The sequence below is a fragment of the Nerophis ophidion genome, linkage group LG16 (assembly GCF_033978795.1).
Source record: "Nerophis ophidion isolate RoL-2023_Sa linkage group LG16, RoL_Noph_v1.0, whole genome shotgun sequence".
Lineage (NCBI taxonomy): Eukaryota > Metazoa > Chordata > Actinopteri > Syngnathiformes > Syngnathidae > Nerophis > Nerophis ophidion.
In genome coordinates, this window is record NC_084626.1 from 25,809,168 (window position 1) to 25,833,119 (window position 23,952).

At 43.5% G+C, this 23,952-nt stretch overlaps 1 protein-coding gene across 3 annotated transcripts in view; it reads left to right on the plus strand.

Annotated features, from left to right (window-relative positions):
• The window catches only part of shq1 (SHQ1, H/ACA ribonucleoprotein assembly factor), a 123,192-nt gene extending 99,756 nt beyond the window's left edge, over window positions 1–23,436 (plus strand). For all 3 annotated transcript variants that reach the window (XM_061874760.1, XM_061874758.1, XM_061874761.1), the window contains one exon: window positions 21,400–23,436. In XM_061874760.1, coding sequence (XP_061730744.1) covers window positions 21,400–21,928 — 529 coding nt within the window. In that variant the 3' untranslated portion in view covers window positions 21,929–23,436. The remainder of the gene's footprint in view (window positions 1–21,399) is intronic.
• Window positions 23,437–23,952: the final 516 nt, after the last annotated feature.

A 23,952-nucleotide genomic window follows, 5' to 3' on the forward strand; every position in this document is an offset into this window, starting at 1 on the left:
GTTCAGATAACATAAGAACGAGTATATATATTAGAAATACATTTGGTTATTTACAATCCGGGGGGATGGGATGTGAATGAAGGAGGATTATTAAATGATTGAAGTTGCCTGTAGGTGTTGTGGTGCATGTACAGTAGATGGCAGTATTGTCCTGTTTAAGAGTGTCACATGCTGTTTACGGCAGACGAATTTTGATTTCCCTCTGTGCATGAAAGTTTAAAAGTAGCATATATTATTAATGCAGTGTGAAGAATGTTTTAATGGAGACACATATAATCATCATACTGCTGTGATTATATGCATCAAGTGTTCATTCAAAGCCAAGGCAAAATATCGTAATATATATCGTATATCTCGATATGGCCTAAAAATATCGCGATATTAAAAAAAAGGCAATATCGCCCAGCCCTAGCTTGATTCACTCTTTTTTTAAATTTTCTTGTTATGTCAACCACTCATAACCAGTCGCACGCGTTATGAGTATGTGTGCTTTCCCGTTTCTTTATGAAAATATAACTGGATTTCAACATTGTGTATTTGCTGAAAGCTTTATTTATTTCTTAAAAATGTGTTATTTCTATCAATATTATCAAATGTATATCAAACAAACCGTGAACAAAGTGATCACTGCAAACTTGTGCGTTTCTCGTTGTTCCTTCGCAATATCCTGCACTTTTTTACCCTTCTTGATTACCTCTCGAGGAATTCTGAAGAAATGTTTTTCTTTTTCGCAATTTAAACTGTTTTAATAGCCTAAAACAATGCAAACATAAGGCATTTTTCTACCAGAACTCTTTGACAACAGACACTCGCTTGATCACCACTTCAAGCCTTGTTTACTTACTGAGCCAAAATACAACCTATACAACCTTTCAGTTTTTATTTAAAAGGAATAATAAGAAATATCCAACCAGCATGGTTAAAAAATTGCATTCTTAAGCGACAGAAACCCAAAACAACAAATTATGGATACGCTGTTTGGATTTTCTGTACACATACACAACATACCATAAAATAAAGTTGTGCGTAAGATTTTTCTCATCCCACTTTTCGTATGCTTCGGTTTTTAGCACAAACTTTCAACATTTTTTGGACTCGATTTTTTTAGATTGTCTTGGTTATCGTACGGCCAAACATCGCCGAAAAAACAATTTTTTTTTTTGCTTGCATGTCATACCATAAAATCGAGTGTCAAAACAAAGAATCCCACATCCTGGTGTCTCCATTAATGTGCCATTTTTATTTAAAGAGTGCAAGATAAACCACTATGGGGGAAAGAAAAGTTTTTGAGTGCCAGCCCTTCAATAAGGAAGAAAACTATTGAATTCAAGAAAGAACGCCTAGCGAAGCAATTTTGGCTGTCGTGAACAAATTTATTGGATTTGCGTAATTATCCGTGTGAAAATTTGCTGTTTTTATTTTTGGAACGGATTACAAACAAAAACCAAAGTACCGATGTAGATTCAATGCTATAAAATAAAATCTTGCCTCTTTACCCAAGACTGAAATACCTCATATACGTATATACGTGTCCAAACTTTTTCTAGTGAGGGTGACATCCATAAAAAATTAAGGATGCGGCGGCCAATTTGTTATAATTTGTACATTAAAGATCTTAAAACCAATATAATGTAGATCAGGGGTGTCCAAAGTGCGGCCCGGGGGCCATTTGCGGCCTATAGCTAATCGTTTACCGGCCCGCCACACATTCTGCAAAAATTGCAAAATTGATTGTATTGCAAAAATAAAAAATAAAACATTTTTAAAAAAGTGGAATGAGGTATAATCTAATGAGAAAAAGTGGCAATGTTGACACAAAGCTGCCATGCAGGCAGTTTTTTTTTCCCGTTTGTCTTTATTTTCTTTTTTTTCCATTGCTCCAAAATAATTTTTTAAAAAAGGACAAAAAATCTATGTTATAATGAATTATTACTAAAAAATTATCACTTTAAAATTGTTTATGTGGAAAACATATTGCATATGTTGTGTGGTTGCCATATAAAAGCATCAAAGATTTGACAAAAGAGCATAAAACAAAAAAATAATAGTTCAAACTTAAAATCGACAGATATATCGGAAGTTGATCTTGAAATTTAAGTGTTAAAAGTAAAAAAGAAAACTAATAAAAATGCATCACTTTATGAGTGGGGAACCTTTCGGATCTCACATATATTTAGTAGGGTTTTATTTAACTTCTCACTGTGATTAAAATATTAAGTAATTAAAATCAATGGTGTCCTGCATTATTGATCTTTGAGGGCTTTATTTGCTAAATAAAGGAACTCTCCTGAAGGAATCAAAGTACTATCTATCTAAATACTGCATATTTCAGTTTTACTATAAAAAACAAAGTTGTCTTTGACAGAAAAGGCATAAAACCTTATTTGTTTTACTTTATATCAACCTCAAGTTGATATAGAGATTTACTGTAAGCATTAAATAAAAAAAATAATAATATTTTGACAAATTTTTACATTTTAGTGAATGAGACCCCCTCTATGCTTCACAGGATCCCTAAGGATTAAAAAAAAAAAATCCATATATTTTGTTATGGTTTTAAAATGAAAAATATCAAAATGGCCCCTGCATGCTTAAATGTTTCCGTGTGTGGCCCTCTGTGGAAAAAGTTTGGACACCCCTGATGTAGCTCAATGAATATATGCTAAACTATAGGGTGTGCTCTTCCCTAAACGCAGATCAGGTGCTATTCTTAGGGCCCTGTGTTGCAAATGTACCAAATTAAATTAAAGTTTCATTAAAGATGTATGCAAATTGTTTTACATATATAAATGGCCGTTCTTAGTTGGTGGAGCGATTTGTCTGGTTAATTCCGATAACGAACGAAACTGACATGATAACTAGTTACGCGGCCCGGTGCGGTCGGCGTCCGAACTTCTTAGATATTGAGCAATAACAGGTCTGTGATGCCCTTAGATGTCCGGGGCTGCACGCGCGCCACACTGAGTACCCCAACGTGTGTCTACCCTGCGCCGACAGGCGTGGGTAATCCGATGAACTCCACTCGTGATTGGGATTGGGGATGGCAATTGTTTCCCATCGAGGAATTCCCAGTAAGCGCGAGTCATCAGCCACTTTCGGCCCGCGTGCCCTAGATTGAAGACCGATGTCAAATATGGACCCCGGTCGGGTATTTTTTTCCTTGGGGTTTATAGAGAGGGGGCGGCGTGGCGCAGTGGAAGAGTGGCCGTGCGCAACCCGAGGGTCCCTGGTTCAATCCCCACCTAGTACCAACCTCGTCATGTCCGTTGTGTCCTGAGCTAGACACTTCACCCTTGCTCCTGATGGGTGCTGGTTAGCGCCTTGCATGGCAGCTCCCTCCATCAGTGTGTGAATGTGTGTGTGAATGTGGAAGTAGTGTCAAAGCGCTTTGAGTACCTTGAAGGTAGAAAAGCGCTATACAAGTACAACCCATTCATCATTTATTTATTTAGAGTAAATCCAGCAGAAAATTGGGCTTATAAGCAAAGGGAGAGATTTTAGGGGGCAAAACGTCCAGCCACGTGCCTCCCGGCTCCAGGGGAAGAAAAAGTCCAGAAAAGTCATAGAATCATGCCCAGCATGGAGATCCACAAGTCCCGCCGCACGCCCGAGGCGTCCCGGGTCCCGGGAATGACCAAAAGACACCCAGGAGTGAACCAGCGAAAGTGGGAGGGAAATTGAGGAAAAGTTGGAAAAAGGTCCAAAATAGGTTGAAAATCATATAATCATACAGACGCTCCAGCGCCATCCATTTTCAGGGCTAGTTGATTCGGCAGGTGGGTTGTTACACACTCATTAGCGGGTTCCGACTTCCATGGCCACCGTCCTGCTGTCTGTATCAACCAACACCTTTTCTGGGGTCTGATGAGCGTCGGCATCGGGCGCCTTAACCCGGCGTTCGGTTCATCCCGCAGCGCCAGTTCTGCTTAACAAAAGTGGCCCACTCGGCTCACTGCATTCCACCGCCCGGCTCCAAGCCAGCGAGCCGGGCCTCTTACCCATTTAAAGTTTGAGAATAGGTTGAGATCGTTTCGGCCCCACGGCCTCTAATCATTCGCTTTACCAGATAAAACTGCACCTTCTCGAGCCTGCTGTCCTGGGGGATACTTCGGATGGAACCAGCTACTAGATGGTTCGATTAGTCTTTCGCCCCTATACCCAGGTCGTACGACCGATTTGCACGTCAGGACCGCTGCGGGCCTCCACCAGAGTTTCCTCTGGCTTCGACCTGCCCAGGCATAGTTCACCATCTTTCGGGTCCCTTTTTGTGCTGACTTCCATCAAATAGAGGGACTTTTTTTCTGTTTTTTACCCGGGTGGTGAACCACGGCGGGTGGGCCTTCTGGAAGGGACACCCTCCTAGACACTCTGTCATATTTCCAGCTTTTTTGTGCTGACTTCCATCAAATAGAGGGACTTTTTTTCTGTTTCTTACCCGGGTGGTGAACCACGGCGGGTGGGCCTTCTGGAAGGGACACCCTCCTAGACACTCTGTCATATTTCCAGCTTTTTTGTGCTGACTTCCATCAAATAGAGGGACTTTTTTTCTGTTTCTTACCCGGGTGGTGATCCACGGCGGGTGGGCCTTCCAGAAGGGTCACCCTCCTAGACACTCTGTCATATTTCCAGCTTTTTTGTGCTGACTTCCATCATATAGAGGGACTTTTTTTCTGTTTCTTACCCGGGTGGTGATCCACGGCGGGTGGGCCTTCTGGAAGGGACACCCTCCTAGACACTCTGTCATATTTCCAGCTTTTTTGTGCTGACTTCCATCATATAGAGGGACTTTTTTTCTGTTTTTTACCCGGGTGGTGAACCACGGCGGGTGGGCCTTCTGGAAGGGACACCCTCCTAGACACTCTGTCATATTTCCAGCTTTTTTGTGCTGACTTCCATCAAATAGAGGTACTTTTTTTCTGTTTCTTACCCGGGTGGTGAACCACGGCGGGTGGGCCTTCTGGAAGGGACACCCCCCTAGACACTCTGTCATATTTCCAGCTTTTTTGTGCTGACTTCCATCATATAGAGGGACTTTTTTTCTGTTTTTTACCCGGGTGGTGAACCACGGCGGGTGGGCCTTCTGGAAGGGACACCCTCCTAGACACTCTGTCATATTTCCAGCTTTTTTGTGCTGACTTCCATCAAATAGAGGGACTTTTTTTCTGTTTCTTACCCGGGTGGTGATCCACGGCGGGTGGGCCTTCTGGAAGGGACACTCTCCTAGACACTGTCATATTTCCAGCTTTTTTGTGCTGACTTCCATCATATAGAGGGACTTTTTTTCTGTTTCTTACCCGGGTGGTGAACCACGGCGGGTGGGCCTTCTGGAAGGGACACCCTCCTAGACACTCTGTCATATTTCCAGCTTTTTTGTGCTGACTTCCATCAAATAGAGGGACTTTTTTTCTGTTTCTTACCCGGGTGGTGAACCACGGCGGGTGGGCCTTCTGGAAGGGACACCCCCCTAGACACTCTGTCATATTTCCAGCTTTTTTGTGCTGACTTCCATCATATAGAGGGACTTTTTTTCTGTTTTTTACCCGGGTGGTGAACCACGGCGGGTGGGCCTTCTGGAAGGGACACCCTCCTAGACACTCTGTCATATTTCCAGCTTTTTTGTGCTGACTTCCATCAAATAGAGGGACTTTTTTTCTGTTTCTTACCCGGGTGGTGATCCACGGCGGGTGGGCCTTCTGGAAGGGACACCCTCCTAGACACTCTGTCATATTTCCAGCTTTTTTGTGCTGACTTCCATCAAATAGAGGGACTTTTTTTCTGTTTCTTACCCGGGTGGTGATCCACGGCGGGTGGGCCTTCCAGAAGGGTCACCCTCCTAGACACTCTGTCATATTTCCAGCTTTTTTGTGCTGACTTCCATCAAATAGAGGGACTTTTTTTCTGTTTCTTACCCGGGTGGTGATCCACGGCGGGTGGGCCTTCTGGAAGGGACACTCTCCTAGACACTGTCATATTTCCAGCTTTTTTGTGCTGACTTCCATCATATAGAGGGACTTTTTTTCTGTTTTTTACCCGGGTGGTGAACCACGGCGGGTGGGCCTTCTGGAAGGGACACCCTCCTAGACACTCTGTCATATTTCCAGCTTTTTTGTGCTGACTTCCATCAAATAGAGGGACTTTTTTTCTGTTTCTTACCCGGGTGGTGAACCACGGCGGGTGGGCCTTCTGGAAGGGACACCCCCCTAGACACTCTGTCATATTTCCAGCTTTTTTGTGCTGACTTCCATCATATAGAGGGACTTTTTTTCTGTTTTTTACCCGGGTGGTGAACCACGGCGGGTGGGCCTTCTGGAAGGGACACCCTCCTAGACACTCTGTCATATTTCCAGCTTTTTTGTGCTGACTTCCATCAAATAGAGGGACTTTTTTTCTGTTTCTTACCCGGGTGGTGATCCACGGCGGGTGGGCCTTCTGGAAGGGACACTCTCCTAGACACTGTCATATTTCCAGCTTTTTTGTGCTGACTTCCATCATATAGAGGGACTTTTTTTCTGTTTTTTACCCGGGTGGTGAACCACGGCGGGTGGGCCTTCTGGAAGGGACACCCTCCTAGACACTCTGTCATATTTCCAGCTTTTTTGTGCTGACTTCCATCAAATAGAGGGACTTTTTTTCTGTTTCTTACCCGGGTGGTGAACCACGGCGGGTGGGCCTTCTGGAAGGGACACCCCCCTAGACACTCTGTCATATTTCCAGCTTTTTTGTGCTGACTTCCATCATATAGAGGGACTTTTTTTCTGTTTTTTACCCGGGTGGTGAACCACGGCGGGTGGGCCTTCTGGAAGGGACACCCTCCTAGACACTCTGTCATATTTCCAGCTTTTTTGTGCTGACTTCCATCAAATAGAGGGACTTTTTTTCTGTTTCTTACCCGGGTGGTGATCCACGGCGGGTGGGCCTTCTGGAAGGGACACCCTCCTAGACACTCTGTCATATTTCCAGCTTTTTTGTGCTGACTTCCATCAAATAGAGGGACTTTTTTTCTGTTTCTTACCCGGGTGGTGATCCACGGCGGGTGGGCCTTCCAGAAGGGTCACCCTCCTAGACACTCTGTCATATTTCCAGCTTTTTTGTGCTGACTTCCATCAAATAGAGGGACTTTTTTTCTGTTTCTTACCCGGGTGGTGATCCACGGCGGGTGGGCCTTCTGGAAGGGACACTCTCCTAGACACTGTCATATTTCCAGCTTTTTTGTGCTGACTTCCATCATATAGAGGGACTTTTTTTCTGTTTTTTACCCGGGTGGTGAACCACGGCGGGTGGGCCTTCTGGAAGGGACACCCTCCTAGACACTCTGTCATATTTCCAGCTTTTTTGTGCTGACTTCCATCAAATAGAGGGACTTTTTTTCTGTTTCTTACCCGGGTGGTGAACCACGGCGGGTGGGCCTTCTGGAAGGGACACCCCCCTAGACACTCTGTCATATTTCCAGCTTTTTTGTGCTGACTTCCATCATATAGAGGGACTTTTTTTCTGTTTTTTACCCGGGTGGTGAACCACGGCGGGTGGGCCTTCTGGAAGGGACACCCTCCTAGACACTCTGTCATATTTCCAGCTTTTTTGTGCTGACTTCCATCAAATAGAGGGACTTTTTTTCTGTTTCTTACCCGGGTGGTGATCCACGGCGGGTGGGCCTTCTGGAAGGGACACTCTCCTAGACACTGTCATATTTCCAGCTTTTTTGTGCTGACTTCCATCATATAGAGGGACTTTTTTTCTGTTTTTTACCCGGGTGGTGAACCACGGCGGGTGGGCCTTCTGGAAGGGACACCCTCCTAGACACTCTGTCATATTTCCAGCTTTTTTGTGCTGACTTCCATCAAATAGAGGGACTTTTTTTCTGTTTCTTACCCGGGTGGTGAACCACGGCGGGTGGGCCTTCTGGAAGGGACACCCCCCTAGACACTCTGTCATATTTCCAGCTTTTTTGTGCTGACTTCCATCATATAGAGGGACTTTTTTTCTGTTTTTTACCCGGGTGGTGAACCACGGCGGGTGGGCCTTCTGGAAGGGACACCCTCCTAGACACTCTGTCATATTTCCAGCTTTTTTGTGCTGACTTCCATCAAATAGAGGGACTTTTTTTCTGTTTCTTACCCGGGTGGTGATCCACGGCGGGTGGGCCTTCTGGAAGGGACACCCTCCTAGACACTCTGTCATATTTCCAGCTTTTTTGTGCTGACTTCCATCAAATAGAGGGACTTTTTTTCTGTTTCTTACCCGGGTGGTGATCCACGGCGGGTGGGCCTTCCAGAAGGGTCACCCTCCTAGACACTCTGTCATATTTCCAGCTTTTTTGTGCTGACTTCCATCAAATAGAGGGACTTTTTTTCTGTTTCTTACCCGGGTGGTGATCCACGGCGGGTGGGCCTTCTGGAAGGGACACCCTCCTAGACACTCTGTCATATTTCCAGCTTTTTTGTGCTGACTTCCATCATATAGAGGGACTTTTTTTCTGTTTCTTACCCGGGTGGTGATCCACGGCGGGTGGGCCTTCTGGAAGGGACACCCTCCTAGACACTCTGTCATATTTCCAGCTTTTTTGTGCTGACTTCCATCAAATAGAGGGACTTTTTTTCTGTTTCTTACCCGGGTGGTGATCCATGGCGGGTGGGCCTTCTGGAAGGGACACCCTCCTAGACACTCTGTCATATTTCCAGCTTTTTTGTGCTGACTTCCATCATATAGAGGGACTTTTTTTCTGTTTCTTACCCGGGTGGTGATCCACGGCGGGTGGGCCTTCTGGAAGGGACACCCTCCTAGACACTCTGTCATATTTCCAGCTTTTTTGTGCTGACTTCCATCAAATAGAGGGACTTTTTTTCTGTTTCTTACCCGGGTGGTGATCCATGGCGGGTGGGCCTTCTGGAAGGGACACCCTCCTAGACACTCTGTCATATTTCCAGCTTTTTTGTGCTGACTTCCATCATATAGAGGGACTTTTTTTCTGTTTCTTACCCGGGTGGTGAACCACGGCGGGTGGGCCTTCTGGAAGGGACACCCTCCTAGACACTGTCATATTTCCAGCTTTTTTGTGCTGACTTCCATCATATAGAGGGACTTTTTTTCTGTTTCTTACCCGGGTGGTGAACCACGGCGGGTGGGCCTTCTGGAAGGGACACCCTCCTAGACACTCTGTCATATTTCCAGCTTTTTTGTGCTGACTTCCATCAAATAGAGGGACTTTTTTTCTGTTTCTTACCCGGGTGGTGAACCACGGCGGGTGGGCCTTCTGGAAGGGACACCCCCCTAGACACTCTGTCATATTTCCAGCTTTTTTGTGCTGACTTCCATCATATAGAGGGACTTTTTTTCTGTTTTTTACCCGGGTGGTGAACCACGGCGGGTGGGCCTTCTGGAAGGGACACCCTCCTAGACACTCTGTCATATTTCCAGCTTTTTTGTGCTGACTTCCATCAAATAGAGGGACTTTTTTTCTGTTTCTTACCCGGGTGGTGATCCACGGCGGGTGGGCCTTCTGGAAGGGACACCCTCCTAGACACTCTGTCATATTTCCAGCTTTTTTGTGCTGACTTCCATCAAATAGAGGGACTTTTTTTCTGTTTCTTACCCGGGTGGTGATCCACGGCGGGTGGGCCTTCCAGAAGGGTCACCCTCCTAGACACTCTGTCATATTTCCAGCTTTTTTGTGCTGACTTCCATCAAATAGAGGGACTTTTTTTCTGTTTCTTACCCGGGTGGTGATCCACGGCGGGTGGGCCTTCTGGAAGGGACACTCTCCTAGACACTGTCATATTTCCAGCTTTTTTGTGCTGACTTCCATCATATAGAGGGACTTTTTTTCTGTTTTTTACCCGGGTGGTGAACCACGGCGGGTGGGCCTTCTGGAAGGGACACCCTCCTAGACACTCTGTCATATTTCCAGCTTTTTTGTGCTGACTTCCATCAAATAGAGGGACTTTTTTTCTGTTTCTTACCCGGGTGGTGAACCACGGCGGGTGGGCCTTCTGGAAGGGACACCCCCCTAGACACTCTGTCATATTTCCAGCTTTTTTGTGCTGACTTCCATCATATAGAGGGACTTTTTTTCTGTTTTTTACCCGGGTGGTGAACCACGGCGGGTGGGCCTTCTGGAAGGGACACCCTCCTAGACACTCTGTCATATTTCCAGCTTTTTTGTGCTGACTTCCATCAAATAGAGGGACTTTTTTTCTGTTTCTTACCCGGGTGGTGATCCACGGCGGGTGGGCCTTCTGGAAGGGACACCCTCCTAGACACTCTGTCATATTTCCAGCTTTTTTGTGCTGACTTCCATCAAATAGAGGGACTTTTTTTCTGTTTCTTACCCGGGTGGTGAACCACGGCGGGTGGGCCTTCTGGAAGGGACACCCTCCTAGACACTCTGTCATATTTCCAGCTTTTTTGTGCTGACTTCCATCAAATAGAGGGACTTTTTTTCTGTTTCTTACCCGGGTGGTGATCCACGGCGGGTGGGCCTTCTGGAAGGGACACTCTCCTAGACACTGTCATATTTCCAGCTTTTTTGTGCTGACTTCCATCATATAGAGGGACTTTTTTTCTGTTTCTTACCCGGGTGGTGAACCACGGCGGGTGGGCCTTCTGGAAGGGACACCCTCCTAGACACTCTGTCATATTTCCAGCTTTTTTGTGCTGACTTCCATCAAATAGAGGGACTTTTTTTCTGTTTCTTACCCGGGTGGTGAACCACGGCGGGTGGGCCTTCTGGAAGGGACACCCCCCTAGACACTCTGTCATATTTCCAGCTTTTTTGTGCTGACTTCCATCATATAGAGGGACTTTTTTTCTGTTTCTTACCCGGGTGGTGAACCACGGCGGGTGGGCCTTCTGGAAGGGACACCCTCCTAGACACTCTGTCATATTTCCAGCTTTTTTGTGCTGACTTCCATCAAATAGAGGGACTTTTTTTCTGTTTCTTACCCGGGTGGTGAACCACGGCGGGTGGGCCTTCTGGAAGGGACACCCCCCTAGACACTCTGTCATATTTCCAGCTTTTTTGTGCTGACTTCCATCATATAGAGGGACTTTTTTTCTGTTTTTTACCCGGGTGGTGAACCACGGCGGGTGGGCCTTCTGGAAGGGACACCCTCCTAGACACTCTGTCATATTTCCAGCTTTTTTGTGCTGACTTCCATCAAATAGAGGGACTTTTTTTCTGTTTCTTACCCGGGTGGTGATCCACGGCGGGTGGGCCTTCTGGAAGGGACACCCTCCTAGACACTCTGTCATATTTCCAGCTTTTTTGTGCTGACTTCCATCAAATAGAGGGACTTTTTTTCTGTTTCTTACCCGGGTGGTGATCCACGGCGGGTGGGCCTTCTGGAAGGGACACCCTCCTAGACACTCTGTCATATTTCCAGCTTTTTTGTGCTGACTTCCATCAAATAGAGGGACTTTTTTTCTGTTTCTTACCCGGGTGGTGATCCACGGCGGGTGGGCCTTCTGGAAGGGACACTCTCCTAGACACTGTCATATTTCCAGCTTTTTTGTGCTGACTTCCATCATATAGAGGGACTTTTTTTCTGTTTTTTACCCGGGTGGTGAACCACGGCGGGTGGGCCTTCTGGAAGGGACACCCTCCTAGACACTCTGTCATATTTCCAGCTTTTTTGTGCTGACTTCCATCAAATAGAGGGACTTTTTTTCTGTTTCTTACCCGGGTGGTGAACCACGGCGGGTGGGCCTTCTGGAAGGGACACCCCCCTAGACACTCTGTCATATTTCCAGCTTTTTTGTGCTGACTTCCATCATATAGAGGGACTTTTTTTCTGTTTTTTACCCGGGTGGTGAACCACGGCGGGTGGGCCTTCTGGAAGGGACACCCTCCTAGACACTCTGTCATATTTCCAGCTTTTTTGTGCTGACTTCCATCAAATAGAGGGACTTTTTTTCTGTTTCTTACCCGGGTGGTGATCCACGGCGGGTGGGCCTTCTGGAAGGGACACCCTCCTAGACACTCTGTCATATTTCCAGCTTTTTTGTGCTGACTTCCATCAAATAGAGGGACTTTTTTTCTGTTTCTTACCCGGGTGGTGATCCACGGCGGGTGGGCCTTCCAGAAGGGTCACCCTCCTAGACACTCTGTCATATTTCCAGCTTTTTTGTGCTGACTTCCATCAAATAGAGGGACTTTTTTTCTGTTTCTTACCCGGGTGGTGATCCACGGCGGGTGGGCCTTCTGGAAGGGACACCCTCCTAGACACTCTGTCATATTTCCAGCTTTTTTGTGCTGACTTCCATCATATAGAGGGACTTTTTTTCTGTTTCTTACCCGGGTGGTGATCCACGGCGGGTGGGCCTTCTGGAAGGGACACCCTCCTAGACACTCTGTCATATTTCCAGCTTTTTTGTGCTGACTTCCATCAAATAGAGGGACTTTTTTTCTGTTTCTTACCCGGGTGGTGATCCATGGCGGGTGGGCCTTCTGGAAGGGACACCCTCCTAGACACTCTGTCATATTTCCAGCTTTTTTGTGCTGACTTCCATCATATAGAGGGACTTTTTTTCTGTTTCTTACCCGGGTGGTGATCCACGGCGGGTGGGCCTTCTGGAAGGGACACCCTCCTAGACACTCTGTCATATTTCCAGCTTTTTTGTGCTGACTTCCATCAAATAGAGGGACTTTTTTTCTGTTTCTTACCCGGGTGGTGATCCATGGCGGGTGGGCCTTCTGGAAGGGACACCCTCCTAGACACTCTGTCATATTTCCAGCTTTTTTGTGCTGACTTCCATCATATAGAGGGACTTTTTTTCTGTTTTTTACCCGGGTGGTGAACCACGGCGGGTGGGCCTTCTGGAAGGGACACCCTCCTAGACACTCTGTCATATTTCCAGCTTTTTTGTGCTGACTTCCATCAAATAGAGGGACTTTTTTTCCTGTTTCTTACCCGGGTGGTGATCCACGGCGGGTGGGCCTTCTGGAAGGGACACCCTCCTAGACACTCTGTCATATTTCCAGCTTTTTTGTGCTGACTTCCATCAAATAGAGGGACTTTTTTTCTGTTTCTTACCCGGGTGGTGATCCACGGCGGGTGGGCCTTCTGGAAGGGACACCCTCCTAGACACTATCATATTTCCAGCTTTTTTGTGCTGCCCAGGCCCAAAGGCACCACCTGGGGCGTTGGCCCAGGGGTCTCGGGCAGACCGCGTACGCGCGCGACGGTTGGCGGGCAGGGTGAGCCCCTTCGTGAGCCCACTGGGTGTGGAGCAACCCCTGTTACGAGCCCCCTCGGCACGGGCGGGCGCGGACCGCCTCCGGGCGGAACCGACGTTACGCGTGCGGCGGGGGGTGCGGGTGCAGATCCACGGCAAGCCGGCCTTCTTAAAGGGACAGGCAGCCCCGGGAACACCTGCTTCGCTCCTCGGCGCCACCGAAATCTGACAAAATGTCTGAAAATGACTGTGTTGGATCCATTATGGATTGAACTTTCACAGTATCATGTTAGACCCGCTCGACATCCATTGCTTTCCTCCTCTCCAAGGTTCTCATAGTCATCATTGTCACCGACGTCCCACTGGGTCATCATTGTCACCGATGTGGGCCTACCGAGGATGTCGTAGTGGTTTTTGTTGTGGTTTGTGCAGCCCTTTGAGACACTAGTGATTTAGGGCTATATAAGTAAACATTGATTGATTGATTGATAAATAAAGCTCAAAATAAATTTCTGATTAGGGCCTACTTATCTGAGCAAAACATTCACAACTTAGCTTTGTGTTACTTAAGGAAACCAAGAAAATGTGTGCAATGTCTAATCTGTATTGATTATCAATATTCATTTTGAGGTACTAGTGTGTGAATGTGAGTGTGAATGTGGTCTGTCTATCTGTGTTGGCCCTGCGATGAGGTGGCGACTTGTCCAGGGTGTATGCCGCCTTCCGCCCGAATGCAGCTGAATTAAGCTCCAGCGACCCCAAAAAGGGACAAGCGGTAGAAAATGGATGGATGGATGGAAATTTCTGGTTATTATTCTTTATAAATATTATTATTCAGGCAACTGAAACCTTGTTTAGGGCTTTGGCACACTGGAAAACTTATCATATCTTGCAAAAAAAAAATGTTTTACCCATGTTTGTGACAGGATTGCACCGAAATCCTCAAAAAGCATCAATATGCTGAGTTTTTTGGCCATTTTGTGTCCTTGAGCAAAACACTTCACCCTTGCTCCTGATGGGTCCTGGTTAGCGCCGTGCATGGCAGCTCCCGCCATCAGTGTGTGAATATGTGTGTCTGTGAATGTGGAAATAGTGTCAAAGCGCTTTGAGTTCCTTAAAAAAGGTAGAAAAGCGCTATACAAGTACAACCCATTTATCATTCTTTATCTTTGGAAATGCGATGGTCCGATTGTTCCGGTATTCAGTCATAGTTCTGGATTTTATTCCCCAAAACGTGAAAGATGCATTTATGTTTTCTTTCAGAAAATCTACCATGAATTGATTAACGTGGACCCCGACTTAAACAAGTTAAAAAACGTATTCGGGTGTTACCATTTAGTGGTCAATTGTACGGAATATGTACTGTACTGTGCAATCTACTAATAAAAGTATCAATCAATCAATCAATGGTGCTCCAATGACAGATTCTTACATCTGAAGACAGGCTTTATCTAGAGTGTTTTGAAGAGCACCAACTGACATGTTGAATTCGTTTCTCTTTCTTATAACGATGAAAGGAACGCCAGATTGTAATTGAACTGTTTTATACAGTCCCTGCACAGTCAGACACACACACACACACACACACCCTTTCCTCCCGTTTTCAACAAAACACTTCGGCAGATGGAGGCGTCTTTGTCTCACTAGAAGTTTTCCGAGCTGGAAAGAGCCAGCCCTTCTCAGTTTAACGAAGGCTGGTCACAACAGCGGCGTGGTAATGACTGGATTGTGGATAACGTTATCCCACCCCCTCTTGGACAGAGCTTTTGTATTCACCACAGGCCAAGCTACTCCCACCACAGAGCAAGGGGAGGGGAGGGGAAACAAGCTTGCCCCTCCAACGCTAACGCAATAATGACTTCCCACGGGGGTAAAAGAATACGGAGTGCTCTTTGAAGTGGCTGCTCTGCAGCAGCCTCTCTGGCCTCAGTCGCACTGTTGGATACTCCAAACAAGATTTATTCCGACTTCATTCAGCAGTCGTCAGGCAAAGCTACCGTCATCGTTTAGTGTCATCATTTAGTCATTTTCAGTTTGTCAAGTCTTTTTTTCCCAAGGTGTTCATTTGTCATTCTAAAGAAAAAAATTACCATAAATTCCGGATTATAGAGCGAACCTAAATACAAGATGAACCCGCTTATTTTTGGACATATTTGATTTTGTACATTTATTAACCACTGTGTAAACCTGTGTAACCATGACATATTTACACAGGTGTTGGTATTCATTCCTGAATGGAAAAAAAACAGTGCCTTTAATATTAAGCTCTTTTCCACCTTTGATTGATTGATTAATTGATTGATTGATACTTTTATTAGTAGATTGCACAGTTCAGTACATATTCCGTACAATTGACCACTAAATGGTAACACATTGATGTGGCATAGAAAGAAAATGATTTAAGACCTTTGTTAGATCGGAATCTGGGTTTAACTTAGTTTGTGGAGCTCCCCCTGGTGTTGTGGTTAAGGAAGTAGTTTGACATGTACTTCGGTATCAGGGAGGTGTAGCGGATTTTATAGACCAGGCTCAGTGCAAGTTGTTATACTCTGTCCTCCACCCTGAGCCAGGCCACTTTGGAGAAGTGGGTTGGAGTGAGGTGTGATCTGGGGTGGAGGTCTAAGGATGAAGTGGCTGGGGAGAGGAAAATCTGGGCTTCCCTGCTTAGGCTGATGCCCCCGCGACCCGACCTCGGATAAGCGGAAGAAGATGGATGGGTGAATAGGAAAGTTCCTATAAAAGATTGTGCGGAGGAAAAAGGCCTTTGGCCCACTGAAGGGCACAATCTTTGTTTGCCTTTGTCGCTTGCATCTTTGGTATCAGTGTTGAAGATCAGGGTTTGCTTCGTCCGGCGTTTTTTTCAGTCCTTGTTTTCGCTTTCACTTTTGTCTTTTGGCGAGTCGTCTATAAGGTTGTGCTGTCTTCTTTGCCCCCAGGTGGTGGTGGATTCCCTTTGAAAGCAGTGTGTTTTCTTTTTCAAGGGCTGTCTATATCGCGTTCGGCTTTGGAGCTGTGTTGCATTTTGTCATGTCTTCTCCAAGACGAGGGTGACTCCATAACATGCTAAATGGCTGACTGACAGATTGTGAGAGTGCCTTTGCTTCGAAGTGAACAATTTCATTGGTCTGATGTGAGCAGGCTAATTTTTTGGCGGAATTTGCAGCTAGCGCAGTGTTTTTCCACCACTGTGCCTAGTGTGCCGGGAGATATTGTTTGGTATGCCATGGGAAATTATGCAACTTCATCTAATTTATGCCAAAAATATTTTTTACAAATCAATAATTACAATCTGCCAATAATGGGCCGTTGCTTTGTGTCTGTGCCGTTTAAAACTCGGCAGGGTAACCACGTAATACTCCATGTCAGTAGGTGGCAGCATTGCTTTGTAAAAGTCGGAATGTGTCGGGTGAAGTGAAGTGAATTATATTTATATAGCGCTTTTCTCTAGTGACTCAAAGCGCTTTACATAGTGAAACCCAATATCTAAGTTACATTTAAACCAGTGTGGGTGGCACTGGGAGCAGGTGGGTAAAGTGTCTTGCCCAAGGACACAACGGCATTGACTGAGCTTGGCGGAAGCGGAAAGCGAACTTGCAACCCTCAAGTTGCTGGCACGGCCGCTCTACCAACCGAGCTAAACCGCCCCAAGACAAGGATGGTTTGTTGTGAACCAAAAACTTATTCAGGTGTTAGCATTTAGTGGTCCATTGTACGGAATATGTACTGTACTATCTACTAATAAAAGTCTCAATCAATCAATCAATCAATCAATGTCGATACGCAGTCCACAGTGGGAGGCAGGGTGCAGGTAAAAAAGGTATGTAATGCTTAAACCCAAAATGAACGAAAGGAAAAGGCTATCTTAAGATGTGACTTTAAGGTTTTACTACTTACGTATAAAATACTACACGGTCTAGCTCCATCCTATCTTGCCGATTGTATTGTACCATATGTCCCGGCAAGAAATCTGCGTTCAAAGGACTCCGGCTTATTAGTGATTCCCAAAGCCCAAAAAAAGTCTGCGGGCTATAGAGCGTTTTCATTTCGCGCTCCAGTACTCTGGAATGTTCTCCCGGTAACAGTTAGAAATGCCACCTCAGTAGAAGCATTTAAGTCTCACCTTAAAACTCATTTGTATACTCTAGCCTTTAAATAGACTCCCTATTTAGACCAGTTGATCTGCCGTTTCTTTCTTTTTCTCCTATGTCCCACTCTCCCTTGTAGAGGGGGTCCGGTCCGATCCGGTGGCCATGTACTGCTTGCCTGTGTATCGGCTGGGGACATCTCTGCGCTGCTGATCCGCCTCCGCTTGGGATGGTTTCTTGCTGGCCCCGCTTTGAACGGGACTCTCGCTGCTGTGTTGGATCCGCTTTGGACTGGACTCTCGCGACTGTGTTGGATCCATTATGGATTGAACTTTCACAGTATCATGTTAGACCCGCTCGACATCCATTGCTTTGCTCCTCTCCAAGGTTCTCATAATCATTATTGTCACCGACGTCCCACTGGGTGTGAGTTTTCCTTGCCCTTATGTGGGCCTACCGAGGATGTGGTAGTGGTTTGTGCAGCCCTTTGAGACACTAGTGATTTAGGGCTATATAAGTAAACATTGATTGATTGATTGATAAGCAAAACAAAAGTCAAACTGAACTGACTACAAAGTAAACAGAGACAGAACGCTGGACGACAGCAAAAACTTACGGCGTCCACAATGTACATCCGTACATGACGCGACAATCAACAATGTCCCCACAAAGAAGGATAGCAACAACGTAGATAGCCTTGCTTGCTAACACAAAGTACATTTTTTAACGTTTTCTGCTGGTGGTGTGCCTCCGGATTTTTTTTTATGACAAAAATGTTCCTTGCCTTAATAAAGGTTGAAAAACACTGAGCTAGTGAACACTGATAAGTCCATACATGAGTAACAGCATTGTGTAATGCACAGGGTTCCAAGTGTGGGAGAATAGACCTATAGACCGGAAATTACGGTACAGCTTAGAAGGAAGTTGATTACTAAGGGCCCGGTAGCAACCAGCAATAATTAACTTAATTAAAAAAGCTAATGACAGCCAAAGAGTCCCCCCTCCCCCATTCAGATGTATTCCTCCCATATTGAAATGACACAATGTAAATGTTAGTGACCCACTGAGGTCAGCTTGTAATTACTGTGGCAAGAGACCAAGCACATGTCCCCCAAATCCACTGGGGTCGGTTTTAGGTCTTCAACACACTTGTAATCCCACACTCTAAACAGGATTAAAAATGAAGATTCGGTTATCGCTTGTATTATTTTTTTTTAACATGCCCACTCAGGCAAATCGTATTGTTGATGTAGAAGCCCATATTGTCTTTTGTGTACTTCACCAAAGACAAGTGTGGGTTATTTCTCTCTTTGCTTTATTTGTATTTGACTTTATCAAATGGATGTATTTCATGTTCTGGCACAGAAGGCGATAGAAAGAAAAAGAAAACAAAAAGACTGACGGGAAAATTGCAAGGACGAGGGGCATAAAACAGAGAGACAAGAACACAACTCCATCAGCACACAGGATATGTTCATCTATGATATGGAACATTATAACCAAGAACCAGTTAATGAAGTAGATACTAATAACAAAACAATGGCATTGAACATTATTGCACTACAAATGAAGCAATAGAAATAAATAATTGATCATGAATAATAATGACCTCTATCAACTTTACAATTGCTTCAAATGCAACAATACATAAATGTCATGAATACTTCAATTACAAAAAAAGCAGATAAAGAAGGGGGAAGGAAGAGGAGCGGACTATATTAACCTTATACATTGTTATGGTAAAAATAGGTTAAGCTTTAGCATTTTGGGAGAGTGGGAATGCTAATACTGTAAGTAATGCTGTATGTATGTACCATGTGTGTATGTTTATGTATGTATGTATGTACTGTGTGTGTATGTTTATGTATGTATGTATGTACTGTGTGTGTATGTTTATGTATGTATGTACTGTGTGTGTATGTTTATGTATGTATGTATGTACTGTGTGTGTATGTTTATGTATGTATGTACTGTGTGTGTATGTTTATGTATGTATGTATGTACTGTGTGTGTATGTTTATGTATGTATGTACTGTGTGTTTATGTATGTATGTACTGTGTGTGTATGTTTATGTATGTATGTATGTACTGTGTGTGTATGTTTATGTATGTATGTATGTACTGTGTGTGTATGTTTATGTATGTATGTATGTACTGTGTGTGTATGTTTATGTATGTATGTATGTATGTACTGTGTGTGTATGTTTATGTATGTATGTATGTACTGTGTGTGTATGTTTATGTATGTATGTACTGTGTGTATGTTTATGTATGTATGTACTGTGTGTGTATGTTTATGTATGTATGTATGTGCTGTGTGTGTATGTTTATGTATGTATGTACTGTGTGTATGTTTATGTATGTATGTACTGTGTGTGTATGTTTATGTATGTATGTACTGTGTGTGTATGTTTATGTATGTATGTATGTATGTACCGTGTGTGTATGTTTATGTATGTATGTACTGTGTATGTATGTTTATGTATGTATGTATGTACCGTGTGTGTATGTTTATGTATGTATGTATGTACTGTGTGTGTATGTTTATGTATGTATGTATGTACTGTGTGTGTATGTTTATGTATGTATGTACTGTGTGTATGTGTATGTGTATGTACTGTGTGTATGTTTATGTATGCATGTACTGTGTGTGTATGTTTATGTATGTATGTATGTACTGTGTGTGTATGTTTATGTATGTATGTACTGTGTGTATGTTTATGTATGTATGTACTGTGTGTGTATGTTTATGTATGTATGTATGTACTGTGTGTGTATGTTTATGTATGTATGTACTGTGTGTGTATGTTTATGTATGTATGTATGTACTGTGTGTGTATGTTTATGTATGTATGTACTGTGTGTGTATGTTTATGTATGTATGTATGTACTGTGTGTGTATGTTTATGTATGTATGTACTGTGTGTTTATGTATGTATGTACTGTGTGTGTATGTTTATGTATGTATGTATGTACTGTGTGTGTATGTTTATGTATGTATGTATGTACTGTGTGTGTATGTTTATGTATGTATGTATGTACTGTGTGTGTATGTTTATGTATGTATGTATGTATGTACTGTGTGTGTATGTTTATGTATGTATGTATGTACTGTGTGTGTATGTTTATGTATGTATGTACTGTGTGTATGTTTATGTATGTATGTACTGTGTGTGTATGTTTATGTATGTATGTATGTGCTGTGTGTGTATGTTTATGTATGTATGTACTGTGTGTATGTTTATGTATGTATGTACTGTGTGTGTATGTTTATGTATGTATGTACTGTGTGTGTATGTTTATGTATGTATGTATGTATGTACCGTGTGTGTATGTTTATGTATGTATGTACTGTGTATGTATGTTTATGTATGTATGTATGTACCGTGTGTGCATGTTTATGTATGTATGTATGTACTGTGTGTGTATGTTTATGTATGTATGTATGTACTGTGTGTGTATGTTTATGTATGTATGTACTGTGTGTATGTTTATGTATGTATGTACTGTGTGTATGTGTATGTGTATGTACTGTGTGTATGTTTATGTATGCATGTACTGTGTGTGTATGTTTATGTATGTATGTATGTACTGTGTGTGTATGTTTATGTATGTATGTACTGTGTGTATGTTTATGTATGTATGTACTGTGTGTGTATGTTTATGTATGTATGTACTGTGTGTGTATGTTTATGTATGTATGTATGTACTGTGTGTGTGTGCGTGCGTGCGTGCGTGCGTGCGTGCGTGCGTGCGTGCGTGCGTGCGTGCGTGCGTGCGTGCGTGCAGTGCGTGCAGTGCGTGCGTGCAGTATGTTTGTATGTCGAGAGACAAAGTACGGTCCCAACCGTCCAGAAAGCTGATCTATTTATTCAAGACAACTAATGTATTTTTAGTTCATTGACGTAATTTGTGTTATAGAATAAGAACAGGAAGTGAACATATGTGTTAATAATTGATTAAGATACAGAAAGAGATAGGATTAATACGTTTTGCTTCTCCCTACTTCTTTTCGGACATGTCAGAAGAGAGACAACATGTAAAAAAAAACAAAGAACATAATGTATCACAGTGTAACAGTTTGCATGTTTGAAAATAAACTTAAACTACAATTACTAGTGAAGTGGATATGTCTGTCTCATAGGTCTAAAAAGTTGTCAGCGCTGGCAGCGACGCTACAAAAAGCCTCCCTCCAGAAAAAAGACTTAGAGCTGGAGCTGGAGGAGCTGGAAGAGGCAGCCTCAATGGTTGCCGAGGAGGAAGGAAGCTCCAAGAGTGATTCAGGGAGCGTTTGCAGTGACAGCAACTCCTCCCAAGAAGACGAGGAGTGTGCGACCCCGGCCGGCGGGGGAGGAGAGTCATCTAAGGACAGCCCCCCTCTGCAATCCTCCTCCCCCGCCCGCAGCGCCATCCCTCAGCAGAGCGTCACGCTCCCGTCAGCGGACGCTTTCCCACCCGCCTCAAAACGCACCGGACCACTCATCCAGGAGCTCGGGGAGCTGAGAATCACTCAAGACACACGCAGCAGTCCTGAAGAGGAGAAGAAGCTTTCACAGGCGAAGACGAGCGCAGCAGCAGGAGGGACTTTATTAGAGCCGAGTCAGCAGAATAACGCTCTGCTCATCATTAAAACACAGGAAGATTCCTCCCCTGATGGGCTTTTTCAAATGTAACCTGGATGTAAACCCTAAAATATTTCATCTTGTACTTGTAAGTACTTTATTCATATTTCATACATCTTTTTTTTCCCTTCCTTTAGCATCATTTTGTTCCAGAAGGTCAACTCAAATAAAGAGTGAATCGGAAAAACAATTAATTTGTTCTAGACATCTGAAAATATAAATCCAAAGTGCATTTCTTTTAAGATAATTGTAGTTTTACATGCAGAAAATACAAATAAAGGACAATAGAAATGGATAAAAGAGCATTTAGCATCAATGTTACCTTTACTGTTCTAAAGCTTTTGTATTAAAATTGTATACAAATGTAATTATTAGCGGTGTGGGATCAAATCTAATACGAATCGAATATGTTATGTGATTCAGAATCGATTCTCGTTTTTTTTTTTAATCAATATTTAGTTTTATTATTATTATTATTATTTTAGAATCAATCCAACAAAACAATACACAGCAATACCATAACAATGCAATCGAATTCCAAAACCGAACCTGACCCAGCAACACTCAGAACTGCAATAAACAGAGCAATTGAGCGGAGACACAAACCAAAAGTAGTGAAACAAAAATGAATATTACCAACAACAGTATCAATATTAGTTATAATTTCAGCATAGCAGTGATTAAAAATCCCTCATTGGGGGCGGTATAGCTCAGTTGGTAGAGTGGCCGTGCCAGCAACTTGAGGGTTGCAGGTTCGATCCCCACTTCTGCCATCCTAGTCACTGCCGTTGTGTCCTTGGGCAAGACACTTTACCCACCTGCTCCCAGTGCCACCCACACTGGTTTAAATGTAAAAATTAGATATTGGGTTTCACTATGTAAAGCGCTTTGAGTCACTAGAGAAAAAGCGCTATATAAAATATAATTCAATTCACTTCATTGACATTATCATTAGACACTTGTAAACAAAAAATTTAAAAAGAACAATATTGTCACAGTGGCTTACACTTGCATCGCATCTCATAAGCTTGACAACACTTTTTTCACAAAAATACAATAAGTCATATTTTTGGTTCGTTTAATAGTTAAAACAAATGTACATTATTGCAATCAGTTGATAAAACATTGTCCTTTACAATTATAAAAGCTTTTTACAAAAATCTACTACTCTGCTAGCATGTCAGCAGACTGGGGTAGATCCTGCTCAAATCCTATGTATTGAATGAATACAGAATCCTTTTGAATCGGAAAAATAACGTTTTTGAATCGAGAATCGCGTTAAATCGAAAAAATCGATATATTATCAAATCGTGACCCCCAAGAATCGATATTGAATCGAATCGCGGGACACCCCAAGATTCGCAGCCCTAGTAATCCTGGTGAGAATGTTCAGCTAAAAGTGGGAAGTATGAAAGATGAGCTACTACTTTATGTTTGAGATATTTACCAAACTTTCCAGTGACAAGTTCTTTTCCTGACATGTTTGATGTTGTGTGCAAATACTGTTAGAGAGTCTGTAAGCTCTTGTATTTACTTGAAATAAATTGTTACCAAATATGCATTCTTGTGGCTTTTTTAAGAAAATACCCATCTAGCCATGTTTATGTCATGTATTGATTAATTTGAAACTGAATGGTTTCTTCCTCTTAAACAAGGTTTGATAAGTAAAATGCACATTATATGGCACATCATATCAATTAAAGTGGCCAATCCCATAATTTAAAGTAGCACGCCACATCATTTTAGAGTGGCCCTCTGCATAATTTTTAATTGGTCCTTCCCATAATTTTATTTTGGCCTGGCAGATTATTTTAAAATGTCCCATCCCAAATTTTTTATGTGGCACACCATATAATTTTAAGTGGTCTTCCATATTTTAAAGTGGCTTATCCCATAATTTTAAAGTAACACACCAAGTTAGTATAAAGTGGCCCGCAACATTATTTCAAAGTAGCCCTCCACGTCATTTAATGTGGTCTGTCACCTAATTTTAAAGTGGCCCACCACATGGTCTGCCATTTAATTTCAAAGTGGCCAATCCCATAATTTAAAGCACCACGCCAGATCATTTTAAT